This window comes from Arachis duranensis, chromosome 4, assembly GCF_000817695.3.
Source record: "Arachis duranensis cultivar V14167 chromosome 4, aradu.V14167.gnm2.J7QH, whole genome shotgun sequence".
NCBI classification, from domain to species: Eukaryota; Viridiplantae; Streptophyta; class Magnoliopsida; order Fabales; family Fabaceae; genus Arachis; species Arachis duranensis.
Window position 1 is genome coordinate 12,647,183 of NC_029775.3, and position 13,856 is coordinate 12,661,038.

General features: G+C 34.3%; 2 protein-coding genes across 2 annotated transcripts; both read left to right on the top strand.

Annotated features, from left to right (window-relative positions):
• The first annotated feature begins 6,962 nt into the window (after positions 1 to 6,962).
• On the top strand, positions 6,963 to 10,158 carry LOC107484041 (uncharacterized). The gene is made up of 3 exons (XM_052260452.1): positions 6,963 to 7,365; positions 7,518 to 8,087; positions 8,980 to 10,158. The coding sequence occupies exons 1-3, from the start codon at positions 7,135 to 7,137 to the stop codon at positions 10,156 to 10,158; spliced, it is 1,980 nt and encodes a 659-aa protein (XP_052116412.1). The 5' UTR covers positions 6,963 to 7,134.
• A 1,078-nt stretch (positions 10,159 to 11,236) lies between these two features.
• Positions 11,237 to 12,937, top strand: LOC107484042 (serine carboxypeptidase-like 50). Its single transcript, XM_016104653.3, has one exon. It carries the CDS (start codon positions 11,431 to 11,433, stop codon positions 12,781 to 12,783), a length of 1,353 nt encoding a protein of 450 aa, XP_015960139.1. The 5' UTR covers positions 11,237 to 11,430; the 3' UTR covers positions 12,784 to 12,937.
• The last annotated feature ends 919 nt before the right edge of the window (positions 12,938 to 13,856 follow it).

The following is a 13,856-nucleotide window of genomic DNA, read 5'->3' on the forward strand; positions in this document are numbered from 1 at the left end:
TGTTATTTTCGTTCATCACCATTACTATTTGAGTTTGCCTGACTAAGATTTACAAGATGACCATAGCTTGCTTCAATACTAACAATCTCCGTGGGATCGACCCTTACTCGCGTAAGGTTTATTACTTGGACGACCCAGTGCACTTGCTGGTTAGTTGTGCGAAGTTGTGTAATGCCATGGTATTGAGCTACCACGTTTTTGGAGCCATTACCGGGGATTATGAGAGTTGTGAAAAAGTATTGTTCACAATTTCGCGCACCAAGTTTTTGGCGCCGTTGCCGGGGATTGTTCAAGTTTTGAGCAAGCTTTTGGTAACATCAGTGCCAAGATCCGGCAACAACACCAAGTTTTTGGCGTTATTGCCAGGGATTGTTCAAGTTTGGACAACTGACGGTTCATCTTGTTGCTTAGATTAGGTATTTATTTTTTTTTCGAAATTCTTGAAGATGAATTCTAGAGTTTCATGATGATTTGTTGAAATCTGGCTGGCTGAGAAGCCATGTCTAATCTCATTGCTCTGTGGGAATACAGAATTGCATTCAAGACTCCTATAGGAACCTCTCCATACCAGCTGGTGTATGGAAAAGCCTGTCATCTGCCAGTGAAACTAGAACACAAGGCCTACTGGGTGACCAGATTCCTAAACCTTGATACTAAGGTGGCTGGAGAGAAGAGATTACTCCAGTTGAATGAGCTAGAGGAGTTCAAACTCAATGCTTTTGAAAATGCTAAAATTTACAAGGAGAAAGCAAAAAGGTGGCATGATAGAAAGCTGTCATCTAGAGTCTTTGAGCCAGGACAGAAGGTTCTGCTGTTTAACTCTAGGCTCAGATGGTTCCCTGGAAAATTGAAATCCAGGTGGAAGGGACCATATGTGATTACAAGTATGTCACCATATGGATATGTAGAGCTTCAGGATATTGACTCTGACAAAAAGTTCATTGTTAATGGACAGAGAGTCAAACATTATCTTGAAGGCAATGTTGAGCAAGAGTGCTCAAAACTTAGACTAAATTAAAAGCTCAGTAAAAGTCCAGCTAAAGACAGTAAAGAAGCACTTATTGGGAGGTAACCCAATCTTATTTATCTATGTTAATTACTTTTTCATTTCATGTCCCATTGTTAGTCTATGTTTTCTTTAGGTTGATGATCATGTGGAGTCATAAAAATAGCTGCAGAATTAAAGCGAAATAAAAAACAGCATAAAAAATAGCACACCCTGGAGGACATGCTTATTGGCGTTTAAACGCCAGTAAAGATAGCAGAATGGGCATTTAACACCCATGCAGGCATCATTCTGAGCGTTAAACACCAGAATGGGCAGCATTCTTGGCGTTTAACGCTAGAAATAGCAGCATTCTGGGTGTTCAAAAAAACACCCAGTAATGAAGAATTCCTGGCGTTTAACGCCAGTCAGGGTATCTGGCTGGGCGTTAAACGCCCAAAGAGGCAGTCCAGTGGGCGTTAAATGTCAGAATGGATAGCATTCTGGGCGTTTAACGCCAGGATAACACAAGGGAGGTAATTTTGTTTCCAATTCGATTTTTTTTCAATTTTTCATGTTTTAATTCATATTTTTTTTGCATCAAACATATTTTAAACGTTCATCTTTCAATTTCTATTTTCAAAAATTAATAATCTTTCTACTTCTTTTTAATTTTTTTTCTTTTCAATTTCTTCCAAAACGTTTTCAAAACTTACATATCTTTTCAAATTCTTTTCAACTCTTTTTAATTTTTCTTGTATACCGTAATAAGTTTTCAAAATTAATTGCATCATTCTTCTTCTACTCCCTTCTTCTTGTTTTGCTCGAGGACGAGCAAGGCTTTTAAGTTTTTTGTGGAAAAGCTCAGCTTTTTGCTTCCCATAACCATTAATGGCACCTAAGGTCAGCGAAACCTCTAGGAAGAGGAGCAACAAAGGCAAGGAAAAGACATAGAGGAGCTCAAGAACTCCATTGGTTCTTCAAGAGGAAGAGGAAGCCACTATCACTAAGGTGGACCTGTTCTTTAATCTCCTTGTTTATTTTCTTTTCTGTTTTCATTTTTTATGCTTTATGTTTTGACTATGTTTGTGTCTTCATTACATGATCATTAGTGTTTAGAGTCTATGTCCTAAAGCTATAAATGATTCCATGAATCTCTCACCTTTCTCAAATGAAAAGTGTTTTTAATTGCAAAAGAACAAGAAGTGCATAATTTCGAAATTGATCTTGAAATTAGTTTAATTATTTTGATGTGGTGCCAATACTTTTTGTCTTCTGAATGAATGCTCGAACAGTGCATATTTTTTATAGTGAAGTTTATGAATGTTAAAATTGTTGGCTCTTGAAAGAATAATGAAAAAAAGAGAAATGTTATTGATAATCTGAAAAATCATAAAATTGATTCTTGAAGCAAGAAAAAGCAGTGAAAAACACAAAAAATAAAGAAAAATAAAGAAAAAGAAAGAAAAAGAAAAAGCAAGCAGAAAAAGCCAATAACCCTTTAAACTAAAAGGCAAGGGTAAAAAGGATCCAAGGCTTTGAGCATTAATGGATAGGAGAGCCCAAAGAAATAAAATCCTGGTCTAAGCGGCTAAATCAAGCTGTCCCTAACCATGTGCTTGTGTCATGAAGGTCCAAGTGAAAAGTTTGAGACTGAGTGGTTAAAGTCGTGATCCAAAGCAAAAAGAGTGTGCTTAAGAACTCTGGGCACCTCTAACTGGGGACTTTAGAAAAGCTAAGTCACAATTTGAAAAGGTTCACCTAGTTATATGTTTGTGGCATTTATGTATCCGGTGGTAATACTGGAAAACAAAATGCTTAGGGTCATGACCAAGACTCATAAAGTAGTTGTATTCAAGAATCAACATACTAAACTAGGAGAATCAATAACACTATCTGAATTCTGAGTTCCTATGATTGCCAATCATTCTGAACTTCAAAGGATAAAGTGAAATGCCAAAACTGTTCGGAAGCAAAAAGCTACTAGTCCCGCTCATCTAATTGGAACTAAGCTTCATTGATATTCTAAAATTTATTGTATATTCTCTTCTTTTTATTCTATTTTGTTTTTGGTTGCTTAGGGACAAGCAACAATTTAAGTTTGGTGTTGTGATGAGCGGATAATTTATACGCTTTTTGCCATTATTTTTACATAGTTTTTAGTATGTTTTAGTTACTTTTTATTATATTTTTATTAGTTTTTATGAAAAAATCACATTTCTGAACTTTACTATGAGTTTGTGTGTTTTTCTATAATTTCAGGTATTTTCTGGCTGAAATTGAGGGACCTGAGCAAAAATCTGATTCAGAGGCCGAGAAAGGACTGCAGATGCTGTTGGATTCTGACCCTTATGCACTCGAAGTAGATTTTCTGGAGCTACAGAAGCCCAATTGGCGCACTCTCAATTATGTTGAAAAGTAGACATCTTGGGCTTTCCATCAATATATAATAGTCCATGCTTTACCCGAGATTTGATGGCCCAAACTGACATTAAACACCAGACAGAGACCCTTTTTCTGGCGTAAAACGCACTGGCACACTTCTTGGCGTTAAACATCCATTTTGGCACCCAGGGTGGCGTTTAACTCCAATTTGAGGCATATGCACGTGAAAACTTGAAAGCTCAGCCCAAACACTCACCAAGTGGGCCCCGGAAGTGAATTTCTGCACTATCTACACTTAGTTACTCATTTTCTGTAAACCTAAGTTACTAGTTTAGTATAAAAACTACTTTTAGAGATTCATTTTGCAACTCATGACATTTTACATTTCATATTGTATCTTCTACGGCATGAGTCTCTAAACCCCATAGGTGGGGGTGAAAAGCTTTGCTGTGTCTCAATGAATTAATGCAATTACTATTGTTTTCTATTCAATCACACTTGATTCTGTTCTAAGATACTCACTCGTACTTCAATATAGAGGATATGATGATCCGTGACACTCATAATCATTCTCAAATTTATGAATGCGTGCTTGACAACCACTCCCGTTCTACCTGAGCTCAACGTAGTCATTAGGCGACAACTTGAGTGCGTATCTCTTGTGTCTATAATCCGCGAACCGAGTCTTTAAGGATAGAACCTTCGTGGTAGAGGCTAGAACCACATATATCTTTTTACAGTGTAAACGAGATATAAATAAACATGTATTACATATTTCTTTTTTATTTTATTTATATTATAAACGAGATACATATAAAATTATCTCGTTTATCATATTAAAAAATAAAAAAATATTTATTTCGATAAATATTTTTAAAATTATTTATTTTAATAATTATTATATTTATTCAATTTATAAAAATAAAAAATCCGGTAATTCACTCTATATACCTAACACATTTACGACGCACATACATATAATTAAGTTCAGATTTCAATCCTATCTTGTAAGCTTGCATGATCCCATTTTACTGTATTCACACGTGTTTGGTATGTTATCACTTTAGCCATAAATGCCTATAGTATTTAGTTTTTTTTTATTAAAAAAATTTGTACGAAAATTTGATCTTTAAACCCATCTTTTAAAATATATATTTAGTATTTAGTTTTTTTTACGTGTTTTTAAATCTTTGAAAAGTTATTTATGGTTAACATATTTTAAGGTTCATTTTGTCTGCGCCATTAACTTTTGCGTACTATTTAGGAGTTTACTCTATATTTTTAACGGTTAAATATTTTTATTGTGTTATAAAATTGGATAAAGTATTATTTTAGTTCTTAAAATTTGAAAAAAATTTTAATTTAATTTATAATATTTCAAATATTTTATTTTTGATCCAAAAATTTTAAATAGATTTAATATTATCCTAATATTAAATTTTCATGAATAATAAACAAAATGAATGACATAAACATTAATATTATTATTAAGTCATATCTTTTTATTTGTGTTAAAAAAATTTAACCAAAACTTTTTCATAATACTTCTTCTTCTGATCTCAATCTCCTTTTTGTAAAAAAAAAATCTCAAATCTTATCAATTAATTATCAACGATCCAATATCAAAAGAAAAATTTTTATATTAATAATCATTAATAGATTAATTTTACTCATATATTGAAAATAAATGTTATTAGCTCTTAAATATACTACTTGTTCGTATTAAATTTAACAATAAGATAATATTAAATTTATTTAAAATTTTTTGAGACTAAAATAAAAAATTTAAAATTTTTGAGACTAAAAATATTTAAAATATTAAATATTAAATTAGCACTTAATCTAAATGTTAAACTAAAATAATATTTTATTCTATGAAATATTTTGAAAATACTTTTTGTTGTAAACAATATAGAACATACCTTTGTCAATAATTTGATAATTCAAGGTATTTTTTGTGTTTTTAGTTTACTCATCATTTGTTATGCTCTAAAAAAAATATAGTTTTTAACTTTACATATATTTTTAAACTTTGTTGGTCGTTTTTTTTTTTTGGAAGTTACTTTACTTAAATTAAGTGTCATATTATTGGCTATGGGAGAAATGGGGCTTTGATGGCATGAGAAGCAAAGGAATGTAAATAGCAAGAAATTAAACAAGCATGCAAGGAATTAAAAGTCAAAGAAATAAAAGTCAAAGCAAGTAAAGCAAGAAAAGGGGAAAATTTAAATCCAAGAAACCTCTTAGCAAGTATTGAGAGCTAATGTTATCTATCCTAGCCATTGACCACAAACACATGATGATTATGAAGAGTTAATCCTACTTAAGCTGAGTTTGGTAAAGCTTTTTCAAGAGGTGCTTGTGCTTTTAAAAAGCACAAGTACCTCATTTTGCGTTTGGTAAATTAAAAAGTCTAAGTGCTTGTGCTTGCGGCTTTTAAAAGTTAAGGGTGCTTTTGAAAGCACCTAAGTGGGAGCTTTTCAAAGCTGGCTTGTGCTTATCAAATTTAATTTATTTTCCCGCCCATATTTCTCGCTATTATATTGCCATTGAAATACTCATATATTTTTAATTTCTCATCCTAACATTCACAAATTTTAAATAGTCTTCATATATTTTTTATTTTTCAACCTAATCTTCACAAATTTCAACACAGATATATCTTTATCACATATTAAGTATGAAATTCTATCTATTTATATTATTTTTGTGCTTGTTTTTGTACTTTTTCAGTAGATCTATTATGTTTGTTTGTGTTTTATCTGTTCTTTGAAATGTGAAGAGGATAACTTGGTTTATAAAAACCAGTTATAAAATTTTTCTTGCATGAACATTAGTCAAAATTATAATAACACGTATATACATATATAAATATAGATATATAATCATAAAAGTAGTTTATTTGAGATATGTGTCCCATTTTTTGTGATCTGTAAAAGGTGAGCCAATATATATAGGTGGGGTAATAGACGTACCCAGTACTAATATTGGATTAGATACAAATTTTATTATTGACTAATGATAACTCTATTTATATTAGTACAATCAAGTAAATATTTAAACTATTAGTCTCTAAAATTTGAGTTAGGTAATTTAGTATTTTTAATGATAATGTTTAGAATAAAATAAATTTTTATGATACTTATATAAAATTTTAAAGTTAGAAAATAAAAGAGTTTATTTATTATATTTAGTTTATTATGAATTTTTTATTTTAAAATTATTTTATTTTAAAATATTATATAAAATTTTAAAGAATTTGAAAAAATAAATTATTCTTTATTATAAACATGTTTATTATAATTTTTTTAAGTTTTAAAAATTGTTTTATCAAATACAACTGCTGTATTTGTACTTATTAAAAATTATTTTTAATTTAATTTTATTAAACGTAACTTTTAAAAAATTATTTTTTAAAAGAAAACTTCCATAAACTATTTTCAAAAAATAAAAATTTTACCAAACTGAATTATAAATTAATTATCTTTTAATATTTTTCTATCTTATTTTCTTTCTATCCAAACACACCAATATAAATTAAATTTCACTTCAATTTCTTTTTTTTTTTTATTTCTTTTCACTCAATTTCACTTCAACACCAGCCTCGACCCCTCCACTCGGTCACTCCTCGTCATCGCCTCTGGTCGTTCCGTCTAGTTCGCGGCCTTTGTTCACGCTTCGGCCTTTATTCGCCCCCTTCTCGCCACTTCTGTGGCACTTTACACACACAAATAATCAGAGTCCCTTGACGGCTGGCACCAATCATGGACGAAGACGGGAAGCCTCATTCTCCTCCTCAACCTCTTCCCAACGACGACGAACATTCTAGAAGAAACCGCATCATTGCTAACCTCAAAGACTCTCTCTTGTCTCAGCTCGCTGAATCCAACCCCTCCCTCTCCCTCGAAACACGCCATGTTTCCTCTCTCATTCAGCAGCGTCTCAAGAAGATGTTTCCTTCTTTCCACACCCCCACGCATCCTCCTTATGCATTGGTAGCGCCTTTCCCCTACTTTTCTCCAAATTTTCAATCTTTTTTATTTTGCTTATTGAGTGTCTTATTTTCTTTGGAATTTAAATGATCATAATGCATATGCTGTTCTTCTTTCGATTTTAATTTTTCGCCCCCTTTTGTGCTTTTTTTTAGATGATACATAGGGCAATATCGGAGCTAAATGAGAATAAAGGGTCCACTGAAAAAGAAATTTCTAATTTCATTGTAAAGAAGTATGAGGATTTGCCATGGGCACATAAGAAGATTTTGGGTATTCAATTAGAGAAGCTTTGCCAGGAAGAGGAGATTGAGTGTAATGAGGGTGGCAGATATGTTCTACAGGCTGATGGTGATGGAATACATGGTGATCGGAAGGGGAGACAGGAATGTAAGAGTAAGAGGAAGAAGAGGGGAAAGAAGAGAAGTCAGCATAGCATGGATGGAGGTGGAGAGCGAAAGCGGAAAAGAGTAAAAATCTGTGAAGAGGTTGAGAAGAGTGAAAAGCCTAAAGAGGGAAGAGATGAGGCACAACATCAGGTTTATGATTTAGGTGATGTTAGGACTGATGAGCCAATTAGTGTGGTGAGATGGACAGAAGAGAAGGGGGAAGAAGCACTTGACCAGTCAGCTGAAAGGATTGGAGAGCAGAATAAATCACAAGGGGCTGGAGTTGTAGAACAATATGTTGAAGCAGAGCCTCTAGCACAGGAGTCACAGGATCAGGTATTATGGTGTTTCTATCATTCTTGGCATGTGCTGTTGGTACTTGATAGTTATCATTCATGTGGTGGAGCTGTTAGTTGTTAGTGCCATTTTATTGGAGCTCGTTTACTCGTTATATCCAAGAATCTGCTTGATTAGAGAGTCTTAGGAAAGCTTTTTATAAGATAAGTGTCATATTGCTACAATATTGGGATTTGCTATGCTTTCATTCAATCTAGAAAAGTCAAATTATTTAATAATGTGTACTTGGAGTTAATTTGATGGCATTTGAAGCTTTCCTATGCAGGACAGTATTGGAGAACAATTGGCATTTTCTTTCGTATATATTTGTGCCTTTCTTTCTGTTTTCAATAAAGGGAAGCTTAGTGCTATAAACTTTCCACTCTGCCCAGAGTTCTTGTAAGGGTTGGATCCACTATGTAGATCTGTATTAGGAAGCTTTACCTTGCATATTCGCGAGAGGCTAATTTAACCCTACTCTGGGTCATTTGGTGACAACCCTTGTCCTTTCCTTATCAATATTAGAAAGAAGGGTAAACTACCAAAAATGTCAACATGACAAAAAACTAATTTATCATATGCATAGCTTTCATGTTATCATTACCTTTCCTTTAATAGGTCAATATAAAAGATTTAATTTCCATACATTTAAAAGTCCTCTTAAACATGTTTATTCATTGATTCCTTATTTTTTTTAAACTTTCATGACAGGAATTTGTTTTATTCTTTTTTTTTTTTTGCCTACTGACCATCATCCTTTGTTCCTTAAATTATTCAGAGAAATATAATCTTATGCTTATTTTTTGTTCCATGTAACTATGAGTATGATGATATGCTTTTAAAATTTGTTGCCGGGCATGATGATATTCTTTTAAAAATTTGTTGCCAACAGTACTCCATAGTGCACCCAGAAACAATTTGTTCATCCCTCCCAACTGTGCCGAATGTTATTGATTACCAGAAGCCACTTGATCTTCCAAATTCAGAATGTGTACTGTCAGAAGGACAATTGAAACAACAAATGTCTTCTTTGGATGTTCCTGAACAAAAGCAAGATGGGAACTCAATATCTGGTGATCCTGAGAAGCATTCTCCAAAGCGCCAATGCAGAGGGAGGCACCTGAAATCTATGCCAGTTGCAGACGATCAAGAGGAGTCCTTTTTACTGTTACGTGATCTTATTCTTGATGCACAAAAGCCCAAGGTAAATATTATCGAGAAGCAGTGGCAGTCATCTCCTCAAGTTCAAGTTGCAGGTCAAGGAACGCACAAGGAACCAACAATGTTTAAAAACAAAGCTATGTTAGCTCCTGAGAATGTTCATAATGATCAGCCGCTGCATGGAAATCAAGGATATGAGAATCCAGTGTCTGGGAATGCTGAGTATTGTCCAGCTAAGCGTCCCAGAGGAAGGCCCCGTAAGTCAGAGACTGATGCAAACAACCCAAGGGAGTATAGTCGTGGCAGAGGCAGAGGCACTGGTAGTGGTCTAGGTCTAGGTCTAGGTCGAGGTAGAGGTAGAGGTAGAGGTTGTGGTCGGGGAAGGCCTCGTAAAATAGATCAAGATGCAAGCCATTCTGAGCAGCACCTGCAAACGGATGATCAAGATAAGCAGCTACAGAAAGATGATCAAGATCAGCAGAATTCTAGGGGTAGGGGTAGGGGTAGGGGTAGGGGTAGGGGTAGAGGTAGAGGTAGAGGCAGAGGCATCAGAGGAGGTAGAGGTGATGGTGCATGTCGAGGTAGAGGCAAGGGGACTGGTAGGGGGAGAGGGAGGCCTCGGAAAATAAAGCTAGACACGAACACAAACCAATGTGAGGAGCAGTTACAATCACAAGATCATGCTGAAGGTCTGGTTAACTTAGATAATCCGATTGAGGACGATAATCAAAGTTTGCAGCAGAAGCAACAATCAGATGGTCAGCAGCAACAAGAGCAAGATCAAGGTTTGGTTTCAGAATCAAAACCTGAATCAAAAGAGGCCTCTAAACCTGATATCGGATACAAACCAGAGCCACCAATTGAGACTCAATTACAAGCACCTCAACCTCAGGATAATATGGTCTCTTAAACCTGATCCAAGGCAGCCCTAGCTGGAACCATGGCCATGGACTTTCTCTGACAAGTCTTTCACTTTTGGACCCAACTTAGGCGCATGGAACATGTGAGTGGAAGTTTGGAATATGAAGTTAACTTAGAAGCAATTTTCTTGTGGGATCTGGAGTTTGTCAGTCTTGTGGCTACAGTACATATTTCAATCAGAGTTTATGTAGTATCATAGTTTATTTCAATCATGTTGTTCTTGTTTTTCTTGTTTTAACTTATTCGCATGGTGGATTGTTGATTGTTATAGATATTAGATAACTAAACAAAAGTCAATTGTTCGAATTATTATCCTTGGTGCAAATTGATTGATGTGCGTTTTCATGATCATGATATAATTCAAAAAGCAACAGATGTTATGTGCTTGCAGAATATTTATTCTTCTAGTATTTCATTTTGGGATAAAGCTACTAACACCTATTTAGGGGTGATAATTGATAAGATAGGATAAGATTTAAGTTCCATTTTATTCTTATTTGTGGATTTAAACCCTCGATTTGAATCTAATTTGCATCTTACACCTCTTAACTTGACCATATTTAATTAAATTTATAAAAAGTAAATTGTTTTTATTCAAACATAATATTTAGTCTTTCATATTTTATAATATTAAATATTATTATGTATTATTAGCAAATTAAATTGGTAGTTCAATGACTCTAAGCAGCAAGAGTTGGCCAGATACTAGAATCTGGCCTTACACGCTGTTGACCGGTTGCCAACTCGTTCCGATCGAGTTTGAGCGGAATGAATACCTGTTGGTGTGGGTGGTGCTGGGAACTCTAACCTTATGTGAAACATTCTCGCTTAGGCCTTAACAGATGAAATTGCAGGTGCAGCCTGTGGGGTGGAATTCTTTTTCTTTTTCTTTGGCAAAATGATGATTTTTATTTTTTACTTCAATTTCTCCCTTTTCTACGTTAATATAGGTTACTTTTAAACTTAAAAAATATTAATGTGTTAAGGTTAATTTAACTTTTATATTGTTACATGTTTATTGCACGTTGCTAATTGATGATTTGTTTTGAGAAAGAATCTCTCACGCTGAACACCACCAACAGATAAAGCAGGTTGAAGGATATAAAACAAAGATCTTTTTTACTTTCTTTTGCATAATTGCATCTGATTCTGACACGTAAGTAGGTAATCTAGGAGCAGATGCAGATCCATCTCTGAAATAGTCAAACAAATAGCCTCACACTATTCTTTCTGCACAGTTGGAGAGTCGAGCACAAAGCAAATGGAGTCAACTACCCCCTTCTTCTCCATCATCACGACCCTTATCTTCTACTCCTTAGTCTCACTCTCAGCTTCTTCAAATCCAAACAATCCATTCCCAAAAGAAGCTCTTCCTACTAAATCTGGTTACCTCCCAGTAAGTACATCATCTTCCTCTGCTATCTTCTATGCTTTCTATGAAGCTCATAACTCAACTTTACCTCTCTCCCAAACCCCTCTTCTCATTTGGCTCCAAGGTGGTCCCGGATGCTCCTCCATGATTGGCAACTTCTATGAGCTTGGACCATGGACTCTCACTGATGAATCACCCCTTACACTTCACCCTAACCCTGGTGCTTGGAACAGGATCTTTGGTCTCCTCTTTCTTGATAACCCCATTGGTTCTGGATTCAGTGTAGCAGCAACAACACAAGAAATCCCAACTGATCAAGATGGTGTTGCAAAGCATCTCTTTGCTGCTATAACAAGGTTTGTTGAGCTTGATCCTGTTTTCAAGAACCGTCCTATTTATATTACTGGTGAAAGTTATGCTGGGAAGTATGTTCCTGCTATTGGATACTATATATTAAAGGAGAATTCGCGGCTGCGCGGTTCTAAGAGAGTGAATTTGGCTGGTTTGGCTATTGGAGATGGGTTGACTGACCCTGTTACACAAGTGGTTACTCATGCTGTTAATGCTTATTATATTGGTTTGATCAATGAGAGGCAGAGGAATGAGTTGGAGAAGGATCAATTGGAAGCGGTTAGGTTAGCGCAGATTGGGAATTGGAGCGCTGCAACTGATGCAAGGAATGTGGTTTTGCGAAAGTTGAGGAATGTAACAGGGTTGGCTACTTTGTTTGATTACACAAGGAAAAAGCCCTATGGCGATGATGTAGTGGATAAATTCTTGAACAATGTGGAAGCTAAGAAGGCCTTAGGGGTGAAGAATGAGTCACTTGTGTTTGAAGGATGCAGCGATGTGGTTGGCGCCGTGTTACATGCTGATGTGATGAAGAGTGTGAAGTACATGGTAGAGGAATTGGTGAGGAACACTAGGGTGTTGTTATATCAAGGTCAGCATGATATTCAGGATGGAGTGGTTCAGGTCGAGGCGTGGGTGAAGACGATGAAGTGGGAAGGGATTGAGGATTTTTTGAATGCAGAGAGGAAGATATGGAAGGTGAACGGAGAGCTTGCTGGCTATGTCCAACAATGGAAGTCACTCACTAATGTTGTGGTGTTAGGGGCAGGGCATCTTTTACCTTCTGATCAACCTGTGACATCTCAAGCAATGATTGAAGATTGGGTCCTTGAAAAAGGTTTATTTCAAAGTTTGCAGCATCATGAAAATGTGTCAAGAAATTCATTGTGATTGAAGTATTGAACCATAAGTGTTGTAATTTTGTTAGCAGGAACTGAACAACTCTTGGTTTAGGGACAACTTCCACTTCTTTATGTACCAATAAAAAAGTCAACTTTGTGATTTAAGTTACCTATTGGAAGTGAATTTCTTGTTGGCTTAGTTATTATTTATGCTTCTATATTAGTCATTTTGCTGAAACAATTCACATTTTCATCCTTAACAACATCGGTAGAAACTGCATGAATATAATTATAAATGGGAAATGTGTGCAACTTATTGTAGAAAAGTTACTCCTCCATATTCTTTGATCGAATTTGGATTGTAACCATTTATCTAGTAGCGCTACATATATATATTCAATTCATTTATGGTTTCATACAAACTTCCCAAGTACTGAGTTGGGTTTTCACTACTTCCTGCAGCATCTCTCAGAGATCTTTAGACACATGCAATTGCACATTTTGTTCAGTGCCAAATTGAGAATATCAAAATTATTCTGCTTGATTGAACTTGCATAAAAGGAAAGTTAGCAAACTAGTTAATTTACATTATTTAATTTTTCAAGGTGCATTTGGTATCAGGGACGAATTCAGAAATGATATTATGGGGGGCCAAAAACACATATATATTAAAAATTATGTAAAAAAGTTATATAATATAAGATGTATTACAAAAATATACCGACAGAGAATATATTTTAAAGTAAAAAAATATGTGTATACTTTTTATTAACAAAGTGGTCAATCTTCGTATCATAAAATTCACCAATAATAGAATTTGTGTCAAATTTTTCAGTAATTTTCTTTTCAATATAATTAAAAGATAATTAACAAGAAATTCATCTTTTATTTTGTTTCTAAGTTGTTTTTCACAATATTCATAGTTGAAAAAGATCTCTTAATTGTAGCAGTTGAAACAGAAAGAATTAATACCAAATGAATAAAAAAAGACGACCACAAGAAGAAAAAGAATTCACTTTATGAGATTTGAAAATTTTTATTTAATTAAAAAATATTAGTAATAATATATTTTTCAGATTTCTTTAATATTGTTACTTACTTTTTAGATATTAAAAATTATTA